Below are 27672 nucleotides of genomic sequence, written 5' to 3'. Positions count from 1 at the left end.
TGGCCCTTTTATCATTGATATCCTTCTTTATCCTTGTCATTGTGTCTTGTTTGATATTAATAGCGGCAATCTAGATTTTTTGGATTATTTTTTGCATGGTGTATTTTTTTCCCATCTGTCTCATTTTTTATTAATTTTAAATTTACACTTAATTGATGCCTTTTCCTATCATTTATTTTTGACTTTAAAAAAAAAACACCAAACTTTAAATTTGGACTACTTTTAGATTTACAGAAAATTGCTGTATACCCTCATTCAATTTCCCCTAATGTTAACAACTTTCATTCCATGGTACATTTGTCAAAACTAAGAAACCATCATTGGTATATCACTATTAACTAAATTCCAGTCTTCATTCAGATATCACTAGTTTTTTTAAAATTTTTTATTGTTATGTTAATCACCGTACATTACATCATTAGTTTTGGATGTAGTGTTCCATGATTCATTGTTTGTGCATAACACCCAGTGCTCCATGCAGAATGTGCCTTCTTTAATACCCATCACCAGGCTAACCCATCCCCCCACCCCCCTCCCCTCTAGAACCCTCAGTTTGTTTTTCAGAGTCCATCGTCTCTCATGGTTCGTCTCCCCCTCCGACTTACTCCCCTTCATTCTTCCCCTCCTGCTATCTTCTTCTTTTTCTTTTTTCTTAACATATGTTGCATTATTTGTTTCAGAGGTACAGATCTGTGATTCAACAGTCTTGCACAATTCACAGCGCTCACCATAGCACATACCCTCCCCAATGTCTATCACCCAGCCACCCCATCCCTCCCACCCCCACCACTCCAGCAACCCTCAGTCTGTTTCCTGAGATTAATTCCTCATATCAGTGAGGTCATATGATACATGTCTTTCTCTGATTGACTTATTTCACTCAGCATAACACCCTCCAGTTCCCTCCACGTCGTTGCAAATGGCAAGATCTCATTCCTTTTGATGGCTGCATAATATTCCATTGTGTATATATACCACCTCTTCTTTATCCATTCATCTGTCGATGGCCATCTTGGCTCTTTTCAGTTTGGCTATTGTGGACATTGCTGCTATAAACATTGTGGTGCACGTACCCCTTCGGATCGCTACATTTGTATCTTTGGGGTAAATACCCAGTAGTGCAATTGCTGGATCATATGGTAGCTCTATTTTCAACTGTTTGAGGAACCTCCACACTGTGCAAGTGCAGCTTGCATTCCCACCAACAGTGTAGGAGAGTTCCCCTTTCTCCGCATCCCCGCCAACATCTGTCGTTTCCTGACTTGTTAATTTTCGCCATTCTGGCTGGTGTGAGGTGGTATCTCATTGAGGTTTTGATTTGGATTTCCCTGATGCCGAGCGATGTTGAGTACTTTTTCACGTGTCTGTTGGCCATTTGGATGTCTTCTTTGGAAAAATGTCTGTTCATGTCTTCTGCCCATTTCTTGATTGGATTATTTGTTCCTTGGGTGTTGAGTTGGATAAGTTCTTTATAGATTTTGGGTACTAGCCCTTTATTTGATATGTCATTTGCAAATATCTTCTCCCATTCTGTCGGTTGTCTTTTGGTTTTGTGGACTGTCTCTTTTGTTGTGCAAAAGCTTTTTATCTTGATGAAATCCCAATAGTTCATTTTTGCCCTTGCTTCCCTTGCCTTTGGCGATGTTTCTAGGAAGAAGTTGCTGCGGCTGAGGTCGAAGAGGTTGCTGCCTGTGTTCTCCTTTAGGATTTGGATGGACTCCTGTCTCACGTTTAGGTCTTTCAACCATTTGGAGTCTATTTTTGTGTGTGGTGTAAGGAAAGGGCCAAGTTTCATTCTTCTGCATGTGGCTGTCCAATTTTCCCAACACCATTTGTTGAAGAGACTGTCTTTTTTCCACTGGACATTCTTTCCTGCTTTGTCAAAGATGAGTGGACCATAGAGTTGAGGGTCCATTTCTGGGCTCTCTATTCTGTTCCATTGATCTATGTGTCTGTTTTTGTGCCAGTACCATACTGTCTTGATGATGACAGCTTTGTAATAGAGCTGGAGGTCCGGAATTGTGATGCTGCCAGCTTTGCTTTTCTTTTTCAACATTCCTCTGGCTATTCGGGGTCTCTTCTGGTTCCATACAAATTTTAGGATTATTTGTTCCATGTCTTTGCAAAAAGTGGATGGTATTTTGATGGGGATTGCATTGAATGTGTAGATTGCTCTAGGTAGCATTGACATCTTCACAATGTTTGTTCTTCCAATCCATGAGCATGGAACGTTTTTCCATTTCTTTGTGTCTTCCTCAGTTTCTTTCACGAGTATTTTATAGTTTTCTGAGTACAGATCCTTTGCCTCTTTGGTTAAATTTATTCCTAAGTATCTAATGGTTTTGGGTGCAGTTGTAAATGGGATTGACTCCTTGATTTGTCTCTCTTCTGTCTTGTTGTTGGTGTATAGGAATGCCACTGATATCTGTGCATTGATTTTATATCCTGCTACTTGACTGAATTCCTGTATGAGTTCTAGCAGTTTTGGGGTGGAGTCTTTTGGGTTTTCCACATACAGTATCATATCATTTGCAAAGAGTGAGAGTTTGACTTCCTCTTTGCCGATTTGGATGCCTTTGATTTCTTTTTGTTGTCTGATTGCTGTGGCCAGGACTTCTAATACTATGTTGAATAGCAGTGGTGAGAGTGGACATCCCTGCCGCGTTCCTGACCTTAGGGGGAAAGCTCTCAGCTTTTCCCCATTGAGAAAGATATTTGCTGTAGGTTTTTCATAGATGGCTTTTATGATATTGAGGTATGTACCCTCTATCCCTATACTCTGAAGAGTTTTGATCAAGAAAGGATGCTGTACTTTGTCAAATCTTTTTCTGCATCTATTGAGAGGATCATATGGTTCTTGTTCTTTCTTTTGTTAATGTCTTGTATCACGTTGATTGATTTGCGGATGTTGAACCAGGCTTGCAGCCCAGGGATAAATCCCACTTGGTCATGGTGAATAATCCTTTTAATGTACCGTTGGATCCTATTGGCTAGTATTTTGGTGAGAATTTTTGCATCCATGTTCATCAAGGATATTGGTCTGTAATTCTCCTTTTGGATGGGGTCTTTGTCAGGTTTTGGGATCAAGGTAATGCTGGCCTCATAAAATGAGTTTGGAAATTTTCCTTCCATTTCTATTTTTTGGAACAGTTTCAGGAGAATAGGTATTAATTCTTCTTTAAATGTGTGATAGAATTCCCCTGGGAAGCCATCTGGCCCTGGGCTTTTGTTTGTTGGGAGATTTTTGATGACTGCTTCAATTTCCTTAGTGGTTATAGGTCTGTTCAGGTTTTCTATTTCTTCCTGGTTCAGTTTTGGTAGTTGATACATCTCTAGGAATGCACCCATTTCTTCCAGGTTATCTAATTTGCTGGCATAGAGTTGCTCATAATATGTTCTTATCATTGTTTGTATTTCTTTGGTGTTGGTTGTGATCTCTCCTCTTTCATTCATGATTTTGTTGATTTGTGGGTCATTTCTCTTTTCTTTTTGATAAGTCTGGCCAGGGGTTTATCAATCTTGTTAATTCTTTCAGAGAACCAGCTCCTAGTTTCATGGATCTGTTCTACTGTTCTTTTGGTTTCTAGTTCATTGATTTCTGCTCTGATCTTTATTATTTCTCTTCTTCTGCTGGGTTTAGGCTTTATTTGCTGCTCTTTCTCCAGCTCCTTTAGGTGTAGGGTTAGGTTGTGTATTTGAGACCTTTCTTGTTTCTTGAGAAAGGCTTGTATTGCTCTATACTTTCCTCTCAGGACTGCCTTTGCTGTATCCCAAAGATTTTGAACAGTTGTGTTTTCATTTTCATTGGTTTCCATGAATTTTTTAAAATCTTCTTTAATTTCCTGGTTGACCCATTCATTCTTTAGTAGGATGCTCTTTAGCCTCCATGTATTTGAGTTCTTTCCGACTTTCCTCTTGTGATCGAGTTCTAGTTTCAAAGCAGTGTGGTCTGAAAATATGCAGGGAATAATCCCAGTCGTTTGGTACCGGTTGAGACCTGATTTGTGACCTAGGATGTGATCAATTCTGGAGAATGTTCCATGGGCACTAGAGAAGAATATGTATTCTGTTGCTTTGGGATGGAATGTTCTGAATATGTCTGTGAAGTCCATTTGGTCCAGTGTGTCATTTAAAGTCTTTATTTCCTTGTTGATATTTTGCTTAGATGATCTGTCCATTTCAGTCAGGGGGGTGTTAAAGTCCCCCACTATTATTGTATTGTTGTCAAATGTGTTTCTTCGCTTTTGTTATTAATTGCCTTATATAATTGGCTGCTCCCATGTTCGGGGCATAGATATTTACAATTGTTAGATCTTCTTGTTGGATAGACCCTTTAAGTAGGATATAGTGTCCTTCTTCTTCTCTTATTACAGTCTTTGTTTTAAAATCTAATGTGTCTGATAGAAGGATTGCCACCCCAGCTTTCTTTTGGTGTCCATTAGCATGGTAAATGGTTTTCCACCCCCTCACTTTCAATCTGGGGGTGTCTTTGAGTCTAAAATGAGTCTGTTGCAGACAGCATATTGATGGATCTTGTTTTTTAATCCAATCTGATAGCCTGTGTCTTTTGATTGGGGCATTTAGCCCATTTACATTCAGGGTAACTATTGAAAGGTATGAATTCAGTGCCATTGTATTTTTTTTTAAAGATTTTATTTATTTATTTGACAGAGAGAGAGAGAGCACAAGCAGGGCGAGCAGGAGAGGGAGAAGGAGACTCCCCGCTGAGCAGGGAGCCCGATGCAGGGCTCGATCTCAGGACCCTGGGATCATGACCTGAGCCAAAGGCAGACGCTTAACGACTGAGCCACCCAGGCGCCCCTAGTGCCATTGTATTGCCTGTAAGGTGACTGTTACTGTATATTGTCTGTGTTCCTTTCTGATCTATGCTGCTTTTAGGCTCTCTCTTTGCTTAGAGGACCCCTTTCAATATTTCTTGGACGGCTGGTTTCGTGTTTGCAAATTCCTTTAGTTTTTTTTTGTCCTGGAAACTTTTTATCTCTCCTTCAATTTTCAATGAGAGCCTAGCTGGATATAGTATTCTTGGCTGCATATTTTTCTCGTTTAGCGCTCTGAAGATATCATGCCAGTCCTTTCTGGCCTGCCAAGTCTCTGTGGATAGGTCTTTTGCCAATCTAATATTTCTACCATTGTAGGTTACATATCTCTTCTCCCGAGCTGCTTTCAGAATTTTCTCTTTGTCTCTGAGACTCGTAAGTTTTACTATTAGATGTCGGGGTGTTGACCTATTTTTATTGATTTTGAGAGGGGTTCTCTATGCCTCCTGGATTTTGATGCCTGTTTCCTTCCTCACATTAGGGAAGTTCTCTGCTATTATTTGCTCCAATATACCTTCTGCCCCTCTCTCTCTTTCTTCTTCTTCTGGGATCCCAATTATTCTAATGTTGTTTCGTCTTATCGTATCACTTATCTCTTGAATTCTGCCCCCGTGATCCTGTAGTTGTTTCTTTCTCTTTTTCTCACCTTCTTTATTTTCCATCATTTGGTCTTCTATATCGCTGATTCTCTCTTCTGCCTCATTTATCCTAGCAGTTAGTGCCCCCATTTTTGATTGCACCTCATTAATAGCCTTTTTGATTTCGACTTGGTTAGATTTTAGTCCTTTTATGGTTCCAGAAAGGGTTTCTCTAATAACTTCCACGCTTTTTTTAAGCCCAGCTAGTATCTTTAAAGTCATGATTCTGAACTCTAGGTCCGACATCGTACTAATGTCCGTATTGAGTAGGTCCCTGGCTCACGGTACTACCTCTTGTTCTTTTTGCTGAGGTGATTTTTTTCATCTTGTCATTTTGTCCAGAGGAGAATAGATGAATGAGAGAACAAAATGCTAATAGGTTAACAACGTCCCAGCAAAAATACTCTATACAAATCAGAAAAGACCTGAAACCAGAGGAAAAGAAAGGGAAAGAAAGAAAAAAGAAAGAGGGAAAAAAAAACAAAAAGAAAAAGATAAAAACAAAAACAGAACAATACAAAAAAAGAGTATATGATCAAATATGATCAGGCTAGTGCATAGATCAGTGCCACAACCTAGATTTTGGGTGTATTTGGCGTGTATTTTGGTCTGTTAGAAAAAAGTGCCTCCTAAAATTTTAAAGGAAGAAAGACTTATATATGTACAAAATAAGGGTTGATACAATGAAGGGATGGAAGGATGGACTGTAAAGATGAAAATTATAAAAGATTTTATAAAAGGAATTGATAAGATAAGAAGTTGTTTGTAAAAAGAGAAGATTTAAAAAAAAAAGAAAAAAAAGGGAGAGAATGTGATCAGGCAGGAGACTAGAACAAAGCCATACACTAGTGGTTTAGGGTATATTTTGATCTGTTAGAAGAAACTGTATCTCAAAATTTTAAAGAGAGAGCAACTTATATATATATGCCAAAAATAAGGGTAACTACTATGCAGGGATAAAATATGACTCTAAAAATGAAAAATAAAAAATGTTTTTTTAAAAAAGGGATTGATAAGATGTTGGTTGAAAAAGGGAAAAAGAAAAATTAAAAAAAAAACAGTTAAAAAAATTAACTTTGAAAACTAATGAATCATGGTAAAAAAAGCCACAAATTCTATGTGCAGTATTCCCGTAGGGCTGGAGTTCTCGCGTTCTCATTGATCGGTAAACTTAGTCTTGGCCTGCTGGCTGTTCGTGCTGATCTTCTGGGGGAGGGGCCTGTTGCCGTGGTTCCCAAATGTCTTTGCCGGAGGCGGAATTGCCCCGCCCTTGTCGGTCCGGGCTAAGCAAGCTGCTCGGGTTTGCTCTCAGGATCTTTTGTTCCCTGCAAGCTCTGGTACAGCTTTGGAGGACCAGGGTGAAAATGGTGGCTTCCCAATCTCCGCCCGGAGGAGCTGAGAAGTCGGGGCTCCGCTCCTCAGTGTGCTCCCAGAGAAAAGCAGTCACTCCCATCTCCCTGGTCTCTGGCCGCACTCCGTGCTCACCCGGCCTGTGACCGAGCGTTTCTATGTCTGGCACCCGACCCCGTGTGGAGTCTCCAAACCCAGCAGATCCCTGCGGTGCGCTCCTGCGCCGCTCCTCCCGGGGGAGGAAGGGGAGTCTCCCCGGCTCTGCCGCTTGTTGGGTCCCTGCTGGAGGCGCAGTGGCCCGACTGGGCCGCGGATCATGGTTTATGGCAACCCCGAGCTGAGAGCCCGCGCCTCGGCTCCGTCTCTGCAGCCGGCTTCCCTGCTCCGATACCTGGGAGCTCTGCCGCACTCAGGCACCCCCGGTCTTTCTGTGACCCCGAGGGTCCTGAGACCACACTGTCCCGCGAGGGTTCCACCCCCCGCTTAACCACTGGAGCGACGTCCCTCAGCGGAGCCGACTTCTAAAAGGTCCGATTTTGTGCTCCGCGGCTCTAGCACTTGCCAGAAGCGGCCAACGGAGGCCCTCTCCCCCGCCGTCTGTCCTCCCGAATATCGCCTCGGATTCACTTCTCCGCACGTCCTACCTTCCAGAAAGTGGTCGCTTCTCTGTTCAGAGAGTTGTTGCTACTCTCTTCTTTGGTCTCCTGTTCAGTTCGTAGGTGTTCAGAATGGTTTGATCCCTATTCAGCTGAATTCCTGAGACCAGATGAAATCCAGGTCTCCTGCTCCTCCGCCCTCTTGCTCCGCCCCCACCATCACTAGTTTTTATACTGTCCTTTTACTCTTCCAAGATCTGATCAGGATATCATAGTGTATTAGGTTATCATGGCTTCTTAGTCTCCTCTGGTCTGTGACAGTTTCTCAGTCTTTCCCTATTTTTCATGACCTTAATAGTTTTGAGGAGTATAAGTAATTTGTAGAATTTTGTCAGTTTGGGTTTATTTGATGTCTTTCTCATAGTTAGAATGAGGTTATGGGGTTTTAGGCAGAATACCACAGAGGTGAAGTCCCCTCCTTACCACATCATATCAGAGGACATAGGCTATCAACATGGCATCCCTGGTGGTATTAACCATGGTCCTTTGGTTAAGTTAGGGTTTGCCAGGTTTCTGAACTGTAAATTTTCTATTTTTACCCTTTCTATACTCTGTTATTTGCATATGAGTCAGTTAATCCAGTCCACATTCAGCTTAATTCATAGTAGCCCCAGGCTGGAAACAAACCACATATCCTCCAATAGGTGAATGGTTTAACATCTGTGCTACATTCATATTGTGGAGTACTAGTCAGCGATAACAAGGAACAAACTCTTGATATAAACAACAATCTGGATGAATCTTCCAAGATTTATGCTGAGCAACAAAAACCAATTCCAAAAGGTTACACGATGCATGCGTCCATTTATTTAACATATTTAAAATGACCAAATTATAGAAATGGAGACCAGACTGTTGTTGGCAGGGATTGTTGAAGGGGTGTGGGTGGGAGAGGAGTGCATGTGGCTATAAAAGGACAACATGAGATATCCTCCCAGTGAGGAAAATATCCTGTATATTGGCTGTGTTGATATCCCAGTTGTGATATTGCACTAGAGTTTTGCCATACATTATTATTGGGGAAAACTGAGTTAAGAGTGCAAGGGATCTCTCTGTATTATTTCTTGCAACTCTATGCGAACCTACGATGATCTCAAAATCAAAAGTTCTATTGAAAAAGGACACCAGTAGGAGAACGAAATGCCAACACAGAGTAGGAAAAATTATTTGCAATACATATAACCGATAAAAGATTAGAATCCAGAATGTATAGATAATTCCTATAAATAACCCAGAAAAAGAAAGAAAACCCATTTTTCAAAAAATAGGTTAAAGTCTTAAATCACATTTTAAAAGAAGATACTCGAAGGATGAATACACCTACCAAAACCTGCTCAACTTTATTGGTCATCAGGGAAGTGAAGATTAAACCCACAAAGAGATACCACAACAAACTCATCAGGAGGGCCAAAATTTTTAAAAGACATGAAACTGAAATCAAGTGTTGACAAAGATATATTTTATCTGGAATTCACATGTACTGCTAGTAGGAAAATAAATCATCATTAACCACCTTGGAAAATCGTTTGGCAAGATCTACTAAACCTGAGCATATGTGTACCCCATGACAAAGCAATTCTACTTTTTGATATGTATCCGGCAGAAATGCATATGTATATGCATTAAAAGACATGTATGAGAATGTTCAAAGTAGTATTATTCCTAATGGCCCTATACTATAAACCATGAAATTCCCATCAACAGTAGAATGGATACAAAATTGGGGCACATTCATACATAATTCATTCATACATTTATACATATTTGTCCATAATGTCTCTGTTTCCCTCCTATCCATCAGTGAGTCATCATGGCTCTACTTCCAAAATTCTACCTGATTTTTTTCACCTCTCTTCATATCCTCTGACACCTCCTCAAATCCACTGTCATTTCTCATATGGTTTACAGACATAGCCTTTAACTAGTCTTCTTGTTTCCACTCATGCTCCCCTATGATTCATTAGCTGTAAAGTAGTCAGAATGGTCTTATTAAAATATAAATCAGATCACTTCATCCTCTTGTTTAAACCTTTGAGTGGGCTCTTGTTGTATTTAGTTAAATCCAACTCTTCATCATGGTTTGAAAGGCTGCCATGTAGTTCTGCTGTAGTGAAAGATGTTTACAGAGAAAGATCCTAAAATACATAGAGTGGTTTAAACAAATTAAGAGTTTATTTCTCTCTCACACAAGAGTTGGAAGGAAGGAAAACAGTCCCAGGTTGGTAGGGCAGCTCTGCCAGACTCGGGGATGGAACACAGAGTTCCACCGGTGGCTCTCACGTGCTTGCCTATCACATCTGCCTCCCAGCTAGCCAGAGGGGAAAGGAAAGGGGGAGACCATGCTCCTTTCCTCTTATGGGCTCAGCCCGGAAGTTTCCCTTCCTACTTCTGCTTCCATCCTCTTTGTCCAGAACCTGGTCACAGGGCACACCTAGCTGAAAGGAACCCTGGGAAATGTTGTCTTTAGCTAAGCTGACATGTGCCCATGCATGACTCCATTACCGTGGAAGTAGGGAAGAATGAATATTGAGGACAACTCGTAGTCTCCGCTCCAGGCTATGTCGTGTCATTCCTCTCTATTTTCCAGCCTCATCTCCTCCCTTCTCTCCCTGGCTTTTGGCTCTCCAGCCACACCAGCCTTGCTCATTCTCTCCTTAGTCCTTAGGCCCTTGTATCTGTGCTGGCCTATATCTGGAATGCTTTTCCCTAGATCTTCACCTGACTGGCTTCTTCTGATCCTTTGTACCTCAGCCCAAGCCTCATACGTCTTCTGAAGATGCATTCCCTGACCCTTCCCTTACAAGCAAAGTGACCACCTCCTTACCATTATCTCATTCATATTGTTTAATTTCTAGCACTTACCACTAGCTCAAATTCTCATTTACTCACCTGCTTATTATCTGTTTCTCCCACTGGAATGTAAGCACCCTGGGGGCAGAAATGTTGTCTGACTTATTCTCTGTTGGATCCCCAGCCCTTAAAAGCTACCTTTGATAAAGCAGGCATTCAACACATATTTGTTGAACAGATGAGTTCATTTAGCCCAAAGCCCTTCATTTTATAACTGGGGAAGCTGGAGCCCAGAGAAGGTAAATGGCTTGCCTGGGCTTCTGCAAGTGGTTAGTAGAATCCAGGTTGACACTTTTCTTGGACACCCTATTTCATCGAGGCTCTTCTTTGAAGTCTCTTATATCGCCCCTCCACAACTGTTCCTTTGAACACCTGTAGCACTAGACTTTAACAACTCTTGGGTTTTTACTCTTTGCTTCTTTGTATTGTTATTTATCTTTGTTCTATCTGTCTTGTTTTCCCAACCAAGCTGCAAGCCCCTTGAAAATACCAACCTTCTGACACAACAGGCCGTGCGTAGGTATTTGACAAAGAGACTAAAGTTACTTTATTCGGTCAAGTGAAACTTAGAACCCTTACAGCTTTCATCTTGTCCTATCATTGAAGATAAAAGTTGGATACTGGAAGACTAGATTTGGTGGGAGGTAATTCCTGAGTATCCCCAGCTAAGCATACAGGCAGGGCTGTCTTACCGGCAGCTGGGATCTTACGTGCTTCATCAAAATTATGCAGAGGAGCTGCTCTCGGGATAATGGGTGGGTTCTGAAAGGTAATCCTTGCTGTCGGTGGAATCAGTCCTCGTTCAATCATACTTAAAATCCCTGAGAAGGAAGGTTAGAATATGACTTTAACTCCAAGCATTTCTACAAAGTCGGAGATCTAGACGAATAGTCTTCTTATTTGTGAGAGCACATCTAGTGCCTTAATCCTTTGCATGAAGAAACCATTAGAGTACACGTTCGTTTAAGCCTAATATTCTAACCTAAGATAAAATGGCATTTCCCATAGTGGTTTTATGAAATAAACTTGTATTAAGATAATTTCGGAGTGGGGTGCCTGGGTGGCTCAGTCGTTAAGCATCTGCCTTCAGCTCAGGTCATGATCCCGGGGTCCTGGGATCGAGCCCCAAATCAGGCTCCTGGCTCAGTGGGGAGCCTGCTTCTCTCTCTGCCTGCCACTGCCCCCGGCTCGTGCTCTCTCTCTCCCCTGACAAATAAATAAATAAAATCTTAAAAAAAAAGATAATTTCATCTTAAGGTAGAAATATAATTTCAGTGCAAACTAAAACTTCTTTATACTTAACATTTTCAATGATTGATAACATTGTTATTCTTTTTAAAATTCAGAGAAATCAAGTACACGGTCTTCATAACTAAGGAGAGGTTTTGTTCTGAAAGAAAGAAAATCTATGTGCTTGTATCTATTCTCCTGTTGTTACAATGAGTCATATTTTATAAAAGAAAGTTATTTTTAGGGGCGCCTGGGTGACTCAGTCGGTTAAGCAGCTGACTCTTGATTTTGGCTCAGGTCATGATCTCAGGGTCGTGAGGTTGAGCCCAGTGTTGGGCTCTGTGCTGGGCGTGAAATCTGCTTAAGGTTCTCTCTCTCCCTCTCCCTCTGCCCTTCACATTCCGCTCTCAGTCTCCCTCTCTAAAAACAAAACAAAACAACAACAACAAAAGAAAGTTATTTTTAGACATTTCTCATGTCACCAGAAGATGTGATTGCTCAAATAGATTAATTTAGTGTAACTGGGAAACATGGATAATATTAATGATCCTAATTTATGATCCCTAGAACTCATACTATGTCAGCATGGCTGGTATGAGGGCTTTTTTTTTTTTTTTTTAAGATTTTATTTATTTATTTGACAGAGAGAGACACAGCGAGAGAGGTAACACAAGCAGGGGGAGTGAGAGAGGGAGAAGCAGGCTTCCCCTTGAGCAGGGAGCCCGATGCAGGGCTCGATCCCAGGACTCTGGGATCATGACCTGAGCCGAAGGCAGATGCTTAACGACTGAGCCACCCAGGTGTCCCTGGTACCAGGGCTTTTGAAGGACAAGAGACTGTGAAATAAATAAACAACTAAATGAATCAATGAATAATTGAGCAAAGCCTTCTGGCAGGGGCAATGCTTTCATTAAGGTGGACCTATTGTGTTGAAGCCAGAAACCCAGAAACTCAGGGAGGATGTGAAATAAACTTGTGATAGGGCTTCAGCTTCTTGTTGCTCTCATGTAATAGGAAGGAAAGTAAGGAACTCTGAGTCTCAAGGAAATCCTCGTCTGCAAGCTGTGTACCGAGCTGAATTAAGTTGAAGAAGTTGGCACAGATTCTAAGGGGAACAAATATGGTTTCTGTTTGCCTGAGGACCTCGATGACGATGTTATGTTGTTATTAAGGATGCTAAAATCTAGTGTTACACGAATTCAGAGAAAGGATCACTGAGGGATTGGGGAGCTGGAGAAGACTTCACTTGTAAAACAATGATTCCAAAGAGAAATCTTCAGTTTGCTTACTGCAGAATCATTTCGGGGGGGGGGAGAATTTCTTATTAAAAATGAAGACTTCTGGGCCCTCTCTTGGGCCTGTCCCAACTTCCGAGGTCAGGGTCTGGGAATCTGTATTATTGAAGCCTCCAGGACATAACAGTAATCTACATTTTTTAGTAAGCCCTCCAGGTCAATCTTTTGTACTTTTAAATTTAAGAACTTCTCATCCAGAGTACAACTCTTTAAGCCCCATTTGAAATTAGGACTTCAGGATTTAATTTTTCTAACACTAGATTTAACTACCTTAAAATATTAAGAGTAATTCTGTGTCCTCACAACTATTTTCCACCCTTAAGTATCAAATCCCGTTTCCAAGAACTCTGCCTGACTTGCAGATGTGAAAAACAGAGCTCCTACTAATTCAGTATATTTTCATTACTGCACTCAGAGAGAATCCCAAAGAATGTAAGCATGATTTTAACCTTTGCTTTAGTACTGGTTGGAGCAATTGACTTAATTTTAGATAAACACATGTGTGTACATTTACCATTGGAAGGAAAAAGTTACAACTTTGGGATAAGCAAAAGAGGCTGGGTATCTTTTCACTGAAATGCTGGAACCTCTGGAAGTTATCTGACCCTGTAATCACCTTTGTTTTTGATGAGTCTACTTTACAATTCTCTAGAGATTAAGGTTAATATATAGAAAACTGAAAGCAGTGCAAATATTTCTTGTTTTATATGCATGCAAATGAACTCTGTCACACAGAGGGATGATGCTTTTGTCACCCCCAAAAAGCCAGTCGTGTGTCCATTTGCAAATTTATTTCACTATTCTTGATTTGTTTGGATTCTCCTAGGAGCCAATTGTAACATCCTACTGATTCCTTCATTTAATCAATGAGTTCAATAAAATCTTCGATGTCTCCATTTTATAGTTGTATAAGAGTCATGGTTTTACTTTAAAATATATCTGTCCTTTAATAATTTTGGAGATCTCACCAAGATGAGCAGAAGATTCACCTGAAATTGCCAGAAATGATGCACAGCACAGGGAACCAAGTCTAGGCATATATTTTCTTAGCACCCCCAGGCGAATTCAAAGCGGCAATAGAACTTTATCGTCTGTCTTTCTGATTTTAGTATTACTCCCTATTAATTTTTTGTTTTGTTTTTCTTTTTGCTTCATGTATGGCTAAGTTAGTCCTTATTGGTAGCTACAGTGACTGGGAATTTGGTGGTCTCCATAAATGGGTTAATGTCTTAACAGAGATCTAATTCCCTGTTGAGTGAGAGGACAATAGAGAATATAGTTTGTTAGTCTTTTGCTTGTCCACTTGTGTATTTTGAGCTCAGATCAACTAGGAATGTCATGCCCACAAAGAAGGTGGTATCTGGACCAGTTGGTGTGTTTCTGTGTTTATTTTTCATCTGTAGCTGAAATTGTAGAGTTGAAGCTATAAGCCCTGTCTGTATCTGTATGTTTATGTATCTGTAATTCAGAAAGGCCTTTATCTCTCATTGTGAATGTAGAATGTTTTTCTGTCTCCAGATGGTATTAATAAATTAGACTGTAAAGTCTCAAATTAAAGGAGCTCTGTTCAGATTGACTTACAGAGAGAAATAAGTTATGTAAATTGAGTATTCTTAAGATTTCTAGGAAATAAGGAAATCAAACTTCTAATCCTTTAAATGTGCTCCCCCTCATCTCCCAAATTCAGAAACTGTCATTGAGTCTCTTTACTTTTCATGGCAATATAGTTACTTGGATAGTTTCAATAAAAATCTGTTCTCCTTTTACTAAGATACAATTGGAAAAATCACTTATGCAACCAAGACTTTGTCTGGAATTTCATATTTAAGAGTGATACTTATTAATCATGAATGACAAGTCACTTTTAAAGAACTAAGGTTGACTTTATGGAGCCAGTGCTTACAAAGTCTTCCCAAAAACCTGGCCTGGTACATGGCTTATAGGGTTTTCATTCTTGCAGGTGGTAGGAAGGTCATGTCCAGGCCCAAGAACCTTAGGATATTTGGAGCACCTCTAGAAAAGAGGAAATTACCCAAATTTATAGGTCCTGTAGTTGAAATGTGGTGGGCAGAGTTTCTTGGGCTTGATTTCCTAGCCTTAAGATAGCAAATAATAGAGGATTTTAAAAGTTCAATCTAAGATTCCTTATGAAAATTTCCAGCAGAGCAAACTTAAGATAGCCTATTCTTGCTGCACCTGTGTAAGTAATCAGGACAAACCTAATGAGAACAGCCTTATATTTTGACTTTTTTTCTTTTTTGGAAATCTTTTTAATCAAAACGGTGGAAGACTGTAAGAATATTTTTGTTTAAGTTTTGGAATAAGCAAAAGAGATTGCTGGATACCTTTTGAATGGAATGCTGAAGCCTTCAGGGATTATCTGGACCTAGTTTTTGACAGAGCTATTTCACAACTCTGTAGAGATTAAGGTTAGTTTGTAAAAAAACAAAACAAAACAAAAAACTGATATTAATGCAAATAAGTCTTATTTATAGACTTGAAAATAAATTCTGCCTGGTGAAGGGACACTCTTCCTTCCCACAGAAAGGTCAATTTTGCATCTATTTGCAAATTTATTTTAATATTCCTGAGCTATAAATATGGTCCTTTGGATTCTCTTTTAAACCAGTTGTGACATTCTACAGATCTCTCTCTCTCCCTCTTTTTTTAAAAAGATTTATTTATTAGAGAGAGAGAGTGAGCACAAGTGGGGGGAGGGGCAGAGGAAAAGAGTCTTTAAGCAGACTCCCCATTGAGCGTGGAGCCTGACCCAAGTCTTGATTTCAAGACCCAAGAGATCATGACCTTAGCCAAAACCAAGAGTTGGACACTAAACCAACTGAGCCACCCAGGGACCCCTACAGATCTCTTTTTTAATCAACGCGTTAAATAAAGAAAATATTTGACATGAGTTCATTTTAAATTTGTATAAGATCCATGATTTTACCTGTTTTGGGAAATTATCCCTTAACACCATTGTCTCATTAAACTTTCATAACACTCTTACTTTCCCGTGGAATGGATTAGGGAATAGACATTCATTCATTCAATGGATATTTGTTAAGTGCCTATTATGTGGCAGGAGCTATTCTGGAGGCTGGGGATACAGTGATGAGCCAGAGAGAACTCACAGAGCCTCTAGGAGAGTTGAAGATGTTAAATAAAGTCACAATAATTGAGTCACAAATTGTGATCATCTGTGAAGGAAAAGACAGATGCTTAAGGAAGTGATTTTTCCGGGTTTCCAGGCAGAGATAGAGGCACTTGTGAAGGTCCATATGAAAATGTGGTTGGCCTGGAGAGGAGCAGGGGAAGGGCATGTGGTGGAGGGTAGAGAAAGCAGTTAGCAGAGAATGGAGGGAAGGTCCAGGTCAGGCCTGCCTTGTTTGTAGAGTCTGGAGTTGATTAATCAATCAAGACCAGAGAGCAACTGGCCAGAGGTCACACACAGCCTGAAAGTTTGGTTTGTGTACTGTGAGACATATATTCTTCACTGTTAAAAAGAAAAGAAAAGAAAAGAAAAGAAAAGAAAAGAAAAGAAAGGAAAAGAAAAGCTTGCTTTCTTTTTTGGATGTAACAAGGTATTTCGAGAAAAAGTCAGGAAGTTCACCCTGCATTTTCCAAAACAACTCTCTCTTCTGGGTGTTGTTAATCCTTCACCTCTGGCTGGACTTGTGTGAACCTGAGATGACATTAAGGGCATCAGGAAGATGTAAAAATCTAGACACTGTGTCCACATTTCTGTGGCCTGAGCTTTCTTGACGTTTCTATCACCTTGCACAGTACCAGACATTTGGTGAGTACTCAATAAATATATGTTGACTAATTGGCTGATTAATTACAAATATTATGGCAGGCCATGTGTTCTCTGGTGGATCACTGAGGGATGAAAATGTGATTTTTTTTTCTGGGTGAAGTTGCCATGGTTCTAGATTCACTTTTGTTTTGCAGCAATTTTTTTCATTATGTCTATTGCTAAAGTGGACCCTGATTGATTGATTCATTCATTCATTCACTATTTCATTCATCTTAATTTGATCCAGGAAGAATAGAAGATGGTACTAAAGCAAGAACTCTGCTGGAGTCATTCCGTATTCCCAGGGAGTAAATATGTAAACTAAGTAAAATCATATGTCACAAAGATCTCCGAACAACAATGGTTTATAACTAGAAAAGTAATAGTTACAGTCGTGAACTTCACACATTAAGGGATATATAATGATGCTGGGTTCTCCTGAGTTCTGTTGTTCTTCCTCCAGCAGTAGGTCAGTAAACAGTAGACAAGATGGAGAACTTTATACCTCCAAGGTCCAAGAGAACCTTTGGGAACACTTTAGGTCCAAACTATTCCAGACAACAGATAGAAAGTAAGATGGGAATAATTAAAGACCATCTCACTTGGTTATATTTGAGATACAAAAGGGGATCCACTTAGGCATTTTTCAACACTTCAGCCAGTTAAATTAAGTAGCAGAGAGAAACACGCAGTCCTTAGTCATTCATTTACTTATTCATTCAACCAACATGGTTCTGGACACTAGGGATACTGAGATGAAGATGATATGACCTTTTGTTTTAAAAACTAGAAACCCACTGGTTTCATGAACACTAGAATTTAGACTGAGACATGCATGGTTTAAATGCCACTTACATTAATTCTGGCTTCATACTTTTGTATAATAGTATATTGAAATAAATTTTTTAAATGCTACCAGAATATCATCAGAAACTATCTGCTCAGAAACTTGAAAAATTCTAATAATACCACATAAACACAATAATTTTAACACGTAATAACACCAACATCTCAATCAATATTAAATCTGTAAGATGATGGGTTTCAGAGGTGGAAGGGACTTTAGTTGTTGTCTAGTCCAAATTTCTGATTTACAGAGGAGCAAACTCACGCCAGAGTGAAGACCCCGACTTGTCTGAGGTCACCTACGAGCATAAGTAGCTGAGCCCGAATTCAAACTCAGGCCCCCTATCCCTCCTCAATGCTCTTTCCTGTAGATTCCTAAGCACATAAAATGGTCGTTGAGTCACTAACCTTTCCTGGCATCTGCTTGTAGGACAGGTATGGGCGTGAAGTAGGGATCCGTGCGATGAGAGGCTGGTAGAACGGTGAGGTTGGATATGGTAGACCCTTTTATTAACTTCTGAACCTTCACCTAGACAATCAAAGATTTGTTTCAGCAGACAGTTTTGCTTTCAAAATGAACACAGTTTTCTTCTTGTAAACAATAAAGAAGGTTATGAATAGTTTCATTAAGTTTTAATAAAGTAGCAATAGCAGCTCCAATTTTATTGCTCATGAGTACCCTGTGCTATTGTCTACTGTGAGGAGTTTGTGTAATTTAAAATAGTTAATTAAATCCAATTAACATGTTATGATTTCCACTATGCAAAGTCACTATAGTAGTTAATAAAGGAACTATTAAGATTTCGTTCAATTTTAATGACTATGAAATAAAAGTGCTAAATCTTGACAGAAGAGGTTTTGAATACAGCAAAGTTTTGTACAGGCAAATTTCCCAGGAAATACATATTAGAGTTGTGAGAGTAAAAAAAAAAAAAATCAACAAGCGAACTGGGAGAATTTCAAGATAGATGTATCAAGGGCATCTGGGTGGCTCAGTTGGTTAAGTGTTTGACTATTGATTTCTGCTTAGGTCATGATCTCAGGGTTGTGAGATGGAGCCCCACTTAAGATTCTCTCCCTCCCTCTAAAACAAAACAAACAAACAAAAGGTTAAAAAACAGGTAAATGTATCAGTCAACATTAATAGGTTAAAAATGAACTTTGAGTGGACTCTTGAAAATCTCAGAGAGAGTTAAAGACCTGATATCTAGATCAGTTACAGTAGATGATTATCTTTTCTAAAGTCATTAAATGCTTTTATTATAGTTATGAAATATGAATTGTTTCTATTAAATGGTTTCTAGCTTTTAAAGACTAATATGTATTGCATATAAATCACATTTAATTGTATAGCTCAAGTACGCTCTTTTTACCTTTATTAGAAGAGGTTATGAATTACCTGGGCCCTCCCAGCAGGGAAGATGCAGCTGTTTGGTATTTATATACTGATTTAAATTTTCAAATCATTTTCCAAACATTAATTAATCTTCATAACTTCTAAAGGAACTAGGTAACAATTTGCTCTTTAACTAATAAAGAACCAAGACGGAAAGGCTAGTAGATTTGTTTCAGGTCACACAGTATACTAGAAATACACAGCTTATTCAATTTTAAGATTAATCTGATTTTACATTAGTGAAATTTGCCATTGGACTCCGTTGTACCCTACCTTATTGCTCCTCAAGTTCATGGGAAAGGAAAGGGAAATTCATCAAGAGTTGAGACGGGGAGAGAAAATCACTTCCCCAAATAAGTATCTATTGGCTAAAAAATGTCTGTGTGAACAAAGGATGTGGGCCTTAAGCGAAATTGTAAACAGCTACCATCCTGTGAACACCAAACATTTGGTGAGGACAGTTTAAAATAACTATTTTTAAAAAGCTCCCTGAGCGATTCTAACACACAGCTGGGGTGCAGTCGCTGTGAAGCCCTCCACAACACCAGCCCAGAGTCAGTGACTCCCTCTTCTGCACTCCCATCGCCCTGAGCGTGTCCACTCCCCATGAAACTTAACGCCCATCGTATTGAAGTTAGTGTTATATAGTAAGTGCTCAGTAAGTGCTCAAGGTTGTTCCATGCCTTCTCCCTCCAAGCAAGCAAATGCAGAGGGGGTTGTCTTACCACGGGAGCAGGACGGTGGAGTGGGCTCATGTTGCACGCCCAGTGACAAGGAAAGAGTAGACAGCGCAATCTCCTGCCTTCCAGGTGAGTTGGAAGAGGAAAGGGGAGTGGCATGGGCCTTGCCTTTTTTTAAAAAATATTTTATTTATTTACTTGAGAGAAAGAGAGAGTACAAGCAGGGGGAGGGGCAGAAGGAGAGGGGGAAGCAGGCTCCCTGCTGAGCAGGGAGCCCAACATGGGGCTCGATCCCAGGACCCTGGGATCATGACCTAAGCCGAAAGCAGATGCTTAACTGACTGAGCCACCCAGGCGCCCCTCCATGGGCCTTGCCTTAATGACAGCTAGGGGTTCATGTGCGTGTCGTGTTATTATGGAAATTCCATCTTGCCCATCCACCGTGGTCTCTTTCTCATCCTCACCTCACCTCACCACCAGACCCGGGTGGCCTCCAGGATCTCCTGATCACCCAAGGTACTGTACTGCAGGCCTGGCATGTGCATAGCTGATTTTCAGTAGCAAAAAGGGAAGGGTCTCCGCTTGTCTGATTGATATCAGGGTCAGGGAGGCAAAGGTAAATCGGAGGAAGAGAGAAAGATTCCACTTAAATAAAATTGCCCAGCATTGCGAAGATGTAAAGTACAGGTTTGGCAGTTTCAGGGCACAGAGCATCATTTATCTGGATTTTCTGAAAGCCTTTGACAAAGTACACCTGCCAACCTGCTCTTGAAAGCCAAAGTAGCAGGATCTGACATAAAACACAATGCAAAGTGTGACACAAAGGAGAGGGTGGAAGGCGGATGATACGGGGATCCTGTCAGGCAGCCAGCTGGTTTCTTTAATTGTTTCAATTGCATCTATCTCAACAATGTAAAAGCCAGACCCAGTGCACGCGTGCGTGCATGCATGCGTGTGTGTGTGTGTGTGTGTGTGTGTGTGCGCGTGTGCAGGGGCATGCAGAAGAGGGTTACACTTGGGGCTGACATCCTCTCGAGATTACAGAAATAAATCCCACATGCCGTGTCACTGGGCATGCAACATGAGCCCACTCCGCCATCCTGCTCCGGTGGTAAGACAACCCCCTCTGCATCTGCTTGCTTGGAGGGAGAAGGCATGGAACAACCTTGAGCACTTACTATATAACACTAACTTCAATACGATGGGCGTTAAGTTTCATGGGGAATGGACACGCTCAGGGCGATGGGAGTGCAGAAGAGGGAGTCACTGACTCTGGGCTGGTGTTGAGGAGGGCTTCACAGCGACTGCACCCCAGCTGTGTGTTAGAATCGCTCAGGGAGCTTTTTAAAAATACTGCTGCCTGGGCCCCAACTCTGGGCAAATAAATCCGAATAGCTGGCTGGAGCCTGGGCCTCAGTATTTTTATAATGCTCCCCGGGTGATTCTGATGTGCAGCCAAGGTTGGGATGGACTGCAGTAAGTGATATTTAAATTGTGTCTTAAAGGAAGTATTGAATTATGTATCACGTGGAGAAGAGGATGCAATTATAGAGAGAAAGGATGGTGGTGACAAAGCAGAACAGCATACAGATGGATGAAGATTTCAGGGAAGGGGAGGCTCTTGGTGTGGCTGGAGTATGGTGTGTATGTACCAGGAGGGTGGGTGGGGGACAAAACTGGAACGGTAGGTTAACAAAAATGAAAGAAACCAGTGCCGATTGCCTAACAGAAGTCGAATATCATCTGCTTCTGGCTTCTCCTTTATGTCATGCTTTATTTTTTAGCCTGGAACCATGCTGTGTAGTTTTATAGGTGATATGGACTATCATAGAAATAGAACAATGTTCTTTATATCTGGTGTGTCATGACTATTTCCAAAACTCTATCGCTTTATGCCTAAACCTTCTATAACAGCTTAATTGTTTTTTCAAAATTTAAAAAAAACATAGAAAAGCTTAAAAAAGAAAAGAGCAATCACATTCCTGCCAGCCAGAATTAATCATTGTTAATATCTTGGTATATTTGCTTCTCGTGTTTTCAGATAGAAAAACCATCCTATTTTATGATTCTGGTAAAAAATGGTATATGCTCATTATAAAGATTCCAATTAATGCAGAAAAACAAAAAGATGAAGGTTTAAGAAACCATGCCAAATATCATTAGGTGATCCATTATCCCTGACATCTTTGGAATGATTAATATATCATTTTACAAAAATAGGATTTATATTACATTATTAAACTTAATTTTTGACATGAATTTAATAGGAGGGGGAAAGACTGAATTAAACTTAACAAATTATGAAACCTCAAGTCAATATTTCTTTACCACAAGATTCCTATGAGTTGAAAAAGATTCCTCTGCAAGGGTTGGCAGTTTTTGTTTTTTGTTTTTTCTAAAGGGCCAGACAGTAAATACTAGAGGCTGTTCTGGTCCGTTGTTAGAGCTGGAAAGTAGGACAGACAATATGTAAACAAATGGTGGCACTATGTTCTAATGAAACTTTATGTACAAAAACAGGTGGTCCACTCTCAGGCAGTAGTTTGTGGACTCCTGCCCTATAGTTAAATAAAGGTGATTATGAAAAACATTTAGGTTTTTTTAAATCACGTTGTAAATTTGAGTAAGATACCCCCATCTTCAAAAGATGAGAACATTAGAACTCTCTGGCTACGCCCATCCCCTCTCCCTCACCTCCCAATTTTGTATTAGATTATTATTTTTACATTGTCCAGATTTATAATATCCCCATTCTGTTTTGAAACCATAATCGCTAGGATTGTTTAGTAGTCATCCTACGTGTAAACAGATCCAGTGTCATGGCTTCTCTATGCTTGAGTTCTTGTTTTGACGGACTTATTTTTTTTAAAGATTTTTATTTATTTATCTATTTCTTTAAATTTTATTTACAATCAATTAGCATATAATGTATTATTAGTTTCAGGGGTAGAATTTAGTGACTCATCCGTTGCATAGAACACCCAGTGCTCATTACATCAAGTGCCCTCCTTCATGCCCATCACCCAATTATCCCATCTCCCACCCACCTCCCCTCCAGCAACCCTCAGCTTGTTTCCTACAGTTAAGAGTCTGTTATGGTTCATCTATTTATTTATTTTTGAGAGAGAGATAACAGGGGGAGGGACAGAGGGAAAGGACAGAGAGAGAATCCTCAAGCCAGCTCTCCGCAGAGCATGGAGCCCAGACAACTCCTTCCCTGTTGTCTGCTGTAGGGATCGATTTCAGGACCCTGAGATCATGACCTGAGCCGAAATCAAGAGTCAGATGCTCAACCGACTGAGCCACCCAGGCGCCCCTATTTTGATTGATTTCTTAGTTGCTTGCCTTTGGTTACCAAGCAGTCCTTTCCAACAAGTGTTCATGGGTATTTATACTTAAATGATATCTGGGGTAATCCTTTCTTTTCTCAAAACTTTGAAGACACTGACCCATTGTCTTCTGCAATGAATGTTGTGAAATTTGATGCCAGCCTGATTCCTTACCCCTTGTGGGTAAGGAATGGTGGGTGATTTTTCTTTCTGCCTGGATGTCTGAAACCTTCTTTGTTTTTGAAGTCCAGGTGTTTAGCTAGAAAATACCTTGCTGTAATACTCTAAATCAAATTTTCCTGTGATTCAGTGCTTTCTTTCCACCTGTAGATTTCATTTGTTCTTCACTTCTGGAAAATTTTCTTTCATTATATCGTTGGATACAGCTTCTCTTTCATTTGCTGGGTTCTCTCTTTTGGAGACACCTAGTGTCATTAAGTGTTGGCTCATCTTTATATTTCATGTTGTGGTACCTAACTATTCGTTCTCTCCTGGTTCATTTTAGAATAGAATGCTTTTAGCTGGGCATATGGCTATCCAGTCCAAACTACATTTCCAGTGTCTCTGGTGGCTAAATGTGGACACGTGACCAAATTGAGACCAGTAAGACGTAAGCAGCAGTGATAAGTGTAACCTCTGGGCCATCTCCTTAGAATGCCTGCCCTGGACTATCTTTATCCTTCCTGTGGGCTGAAACATGGGTGTAGAGAGGAGTCAGCTTCAGCCACTGGAAGGAGAGTGTCCGTAACCAACCACAGGAATGAGATGAGACAGCATCTAGACAGAAGGGACCCTCTCTCGGTTATGCTCCCTGTCATGGAGCAGAGCTGTCCTGCCAACCTTAGACTTCTCACCTGTGGACTGTTTTTGTGAGTGAGAAATAAGCTGGTCTATTTATGGCACTATATCTTCAGATTTCTTTGTTACAGCAGCTTAGCCTGTAACAAACTACGATGCATATCTATTAGCTTCTAATTAATTTCCTTTGTCTTTTTCCTTTGCCTTTTCTGTGCTTACAGTCTTTTCTCCATGCCCATATTTCAGTGTTCAGCAGTGTCTGTTCTGCTCTTCCTATTTATGGTTTATTTATTAGTTCCATAAAGTATTTTGGTATTCAATTTGTTTCCTTATGTCTGCAACCTCCCTTTTTATCTCATTCTGCTATTCTATCATCTCATGGCTGAGCTCTAGTTTTACGTAATTTATGTTCCTATCAAGCTGCGCTATAATGTGAAGAAATTGTGAGAAAATTCCTTCTGTTCCTTGAGTTATATTTTTTTCCGGGTTAGGCTTTGTCTTTTGCAGCCCATGGTTGTCTCTCCCCCTCCACTTTTGTTAGCTCTGGGTGAAATACTGGCCTTTATATAATAAATCAGTAGAGCGGCCATATCATTTCTTTCCCCCTTGTACATTCTTGGGCAGCTCTGCCCCGACAATCTGCTTGCTCTCTTGTAGCGTCTCCTTCCCTGTTGTCTGCTACCAGTGTGTTTTCTTTCCCAGCAACACGTGAGAACTGGGTATTCTGGGTGTTCTCCGCCTTTCTTTTATGTGAGGGCTTGGGTCGGGGAAGCCTCCGTTTTAGTATACATGCAGTCTTTGTGAAAATACGTAGGCTCTCCTCCCTCTCCTGAGATTCTGATGAACATCCTGTTATCAGAGTTTGCTCTACTTAGTCCTCCCTCCCTCCCACTAGCCCCAGGGGTTTTGGGTCATTTCAATAGAATCCTGAAGATGTCACTTCTCTCTGGAAGAATTAGACATATTATTATTTGCTTTCCAATTTCACCTCTTTCTTCCAAGTCCCCTTGTCAAAAGAGAAAAAAGATAAGGATGCCTGCTTGATCATCTTCTCTCCAGATTTTGTAGTATTTCTGAGACTCTCAATATTTCTTAGGGGCAGGGAGGGGTGGAGATTGGAGCTATGTCACTCACACCTCTACTCTGCTCCAGAATCTGCTGCTTGGTGAATTTAAACCTGCATGGCCATATTCTACAGCCCTGCATGACCAATCCTGCCCCAGCCCTCCTCCCCATAGAGTGGACGGCATACTAAAGATCAGGAAGGGAAAATAGCTCGGACACACAACCAATCTGCCTAATAGAGGCAGAACTAAAAAGGCACATCCCTGCTTCATGGCCCAGCGCTTTTTACTACATTTTCTTGCTTCCTGAGTTCTTGAACCTTTCAAGCCAAACACAGCTCAGGTCACCAGCCCTACTCCTGTCCTCATGGTAAAGCCCCATCACTTTGTCCCCGTTCTCAGTGTCATTTCATATAGATACAGTAGGAGCTTCACTTTGTCTCAGACTGAAGATTACCAGCAGTCTTGGAGCTCGAAGAAAAACTCCCTTGGGAGGATCTGTAGCATAAGAGCAAAAATCATGGGCTTGGAGCACTGGATTTCAGTCCTAACTCTGTCATTTAATTAGCAATGTGCTGGGGTAAGTCATTTAACTTCTCTGAGTCTCAGTTGTATCTTCTGTAAAATAGGGATATTCTTAGCTACAGGGCAGCTGAATTTTATGTAAAGGATTTGTTCCTAGAGGCGTTTCATAATTCTGAACTCACAGAATTGAGACAGTCTGACAAAGAATGGCAGCTATGGCAGAGACTTTTCCATGGCTTCCCGTGCGCTACACAGCCAGAAACTACATTTCCCAGCCCCCTTTGCAGCTTGATAGGTTTTTGTGACAGGATTCTGGCCAGTGGTATAGCAATCACAGTGACTTTACTGGTTGGAATACAGACATGATGGTGGGAGCCTAGCAGCCATCTTAGCCATCTTCGATCACAGATAGAAAATGCAGAGATGCCTGACATTGCAGAGCAGCTATATCAGCCATAAACTGTGTGACGTGAGAAAACATCACTGCTGTGTTTAATCTACTATTATTTGTTACATTTGTGGAATTTATATCCTAATAGTACAGGGTGTTTTTATTTACTCAGATGGGATTTCTTTGTGGAAACCCCAGCATAAATATATCTTAAATTCACTCAGACTGCACCAGCTTTGAAAAAAGCGAAATTTTATTTTTTTAAATTTAGGGGGATTTAAATTATTTCAAACTTTGGGTATACAGCAATAATTTATTATTATTATCTTATGTCATGGTATTTCAAATTTATATAATCCAATTTTGCATAAAACTCGACATCACTGGTCTTCCATAAGGCCATTGTGAGGAATTACTGAATTAATATATAGAGATGCACAATATAAACTTTTTTCATATGAGAAATTGGGGCTTTCTTTACATAAACATTTTATTAAAGTATAACATTCATTTTTGAAAAGGCATAAATCATAAGGTCATCAGTTGATACATTTTCACAAAGCAGACACCGGGAAACCAGCATCCAGAACAAGAAGTAGAGCATTGCAGGCACCCCCAAGGCCTCTCTCATGCTCTCTGTCATTCACTCCGATAGCCCAAAGGTAACCACTATTCTGAATTCCGCTCCCAGCTATTATTTTTCTGTTCTTGAATTTACATAAAAGGATTATTACAGTATGTATCCTTTTGTATCCGGCTTCTTACCTTTAAAATTGGTGTGCAAGTCACTCATATTGTTGTGTGTGGCAATATGTTCATGCTGTGAACTTTTAAGTATTGACTTTGAGTTATAAATTACACTTAAAGCTGTAACCAAAAAAACTTGAGCCTCTGACCTCCCACTTTTTTGCAATGCTTATAATGTTCCTTCTACAATGTTCCCTCTTAGCTCTGGCTACTAAATTCCTGTCACCTTTTGACAGCTAGCTTAAAGGTAACCTCCTTTAGGAAATCACTTTTGATCTCATCCTCCTCTGAGTTCCGATGGCTTTTTTGTACTTCTCTTATTACATTTATAACATATATTGTAAGTATTTCTATAGTATCCTCAAGGCATTTCATAATTCAGAGCTCATCTAATCCTGTATTGTCTCATTTAAGGAAGGAATAGTGCAAAAGAATGTTTTAAAAAATATAACTACTTAAAATGTATTGGGAAGGAGCAATTAACAAAGATATATAAATAGCAAATGTTTTTCTTTTTGATAAAGGTAATACAATGGCAAGTGAAACTAAATAATGGTCTAGTTATGCTTTTGGTGATGGTAGACTAGCTTATAACTGACTAACCCTCCTGAAGATAACAAATATAAATCGTGGATAAAATAATTTTAAAAACCCAACTATTTGAAGGTGCTGAGATAAATTGAAAACAGACAGAAGCTAGAAGAAAGTTGATCTTGAAAGAAGGGAACTACAACAGTTGAGGTTTGTGTGTGTGTGACTTCTGGCCTGGAAGTACCTCTCAGTCCATGAGATGCAGAAGGAAGTCACAATCTTACTGGTTAGAGAAGTAAGAAGATGGAGTATAGGGCTCCATAAAGGCTCCCAGAAAAAAAGGAAGTTGTAAGGCAGGGACCGAAAATTTACAAATAAATGCCATACAAATCCTTGGCTGACCCCTAAGCTACACCTAAATAGAAGAGATTCTAAGGAGCCCAGCAAAGACATAGCAGTTAACAATTTGAAAAAAACTGAGTAGAGATTTCAGGTGCTACTCACCAAGGATAGAGTTTGGAAATTGAGTCTAGCAAATTAACTGCCTATTTGAACAGGTATCCACACATTAGCAAGGTACCAGAATTCAGAGTCTCCATAACACATCATTTATAATGTGTATAACAATAAAAAGTCACTATATCTACAAAGAAATGGGAAAGTGTTCACACAGGAGAAACAGTCGTCAAGAGAAACAAATCTTAGAAGTGAT

General features: G+C 40.2%; 1 protein-coding gene across 6 annotated transcripts in view; it reads right to left on the bottom strand.

The window, feature by feature from the left end:
- Nucleotides 1-27672, bottom strand: part of IQCH (IQ motif containing H) — a 201492-nt gene that overhangs the window by 128375 nt on the left and 45445 nt on the right. For 3 of the 6 annotated variants that reach the window (XM_088024875.1, XM_088024876.1, XM_028100290.2), the window contains 2 exons: nt 17908-18028; nt 11025-11153 (listed from right to left, as the gene is read on the bottom strand). In XM_088024875.1, the coding sequence (XP_087881001.1) occupies nt 11025-11153; nt 17908-18028 (250 nt within the window). Of the gene's footprint in view, nt 1-11024; nt 11154-17907; nt 18029-27672 lie in introns of those variants that run through there. The other 3 variants (XM_028100291.2, XM_028100293.1, XM_028100294.1) reach the window with 1 other exon arrangement.

This window comes from Eumetopias jubatus, unplaced genomic scaffold, assembly GCF_037043125.1.
Source record: "Eumetopias jubatus isolate StellerSeaLion01/CBP00866 unplaced genomic scaffold, mEumJub1_p1.0 scaffold_7, whole genome shotgun sequence".
In the NCBI taxonomy this organism is placed as follows: Eukaryota; Metazoa; Chordata; class Mammalia; order Carnivora; family Otariidae; genus Eumetopias; species Eumetopias jubatus.
Note: the sequence above shows the minus strand (reverse complement) of the source record. Positions and strands in the feature narration are given on the sequence as shown.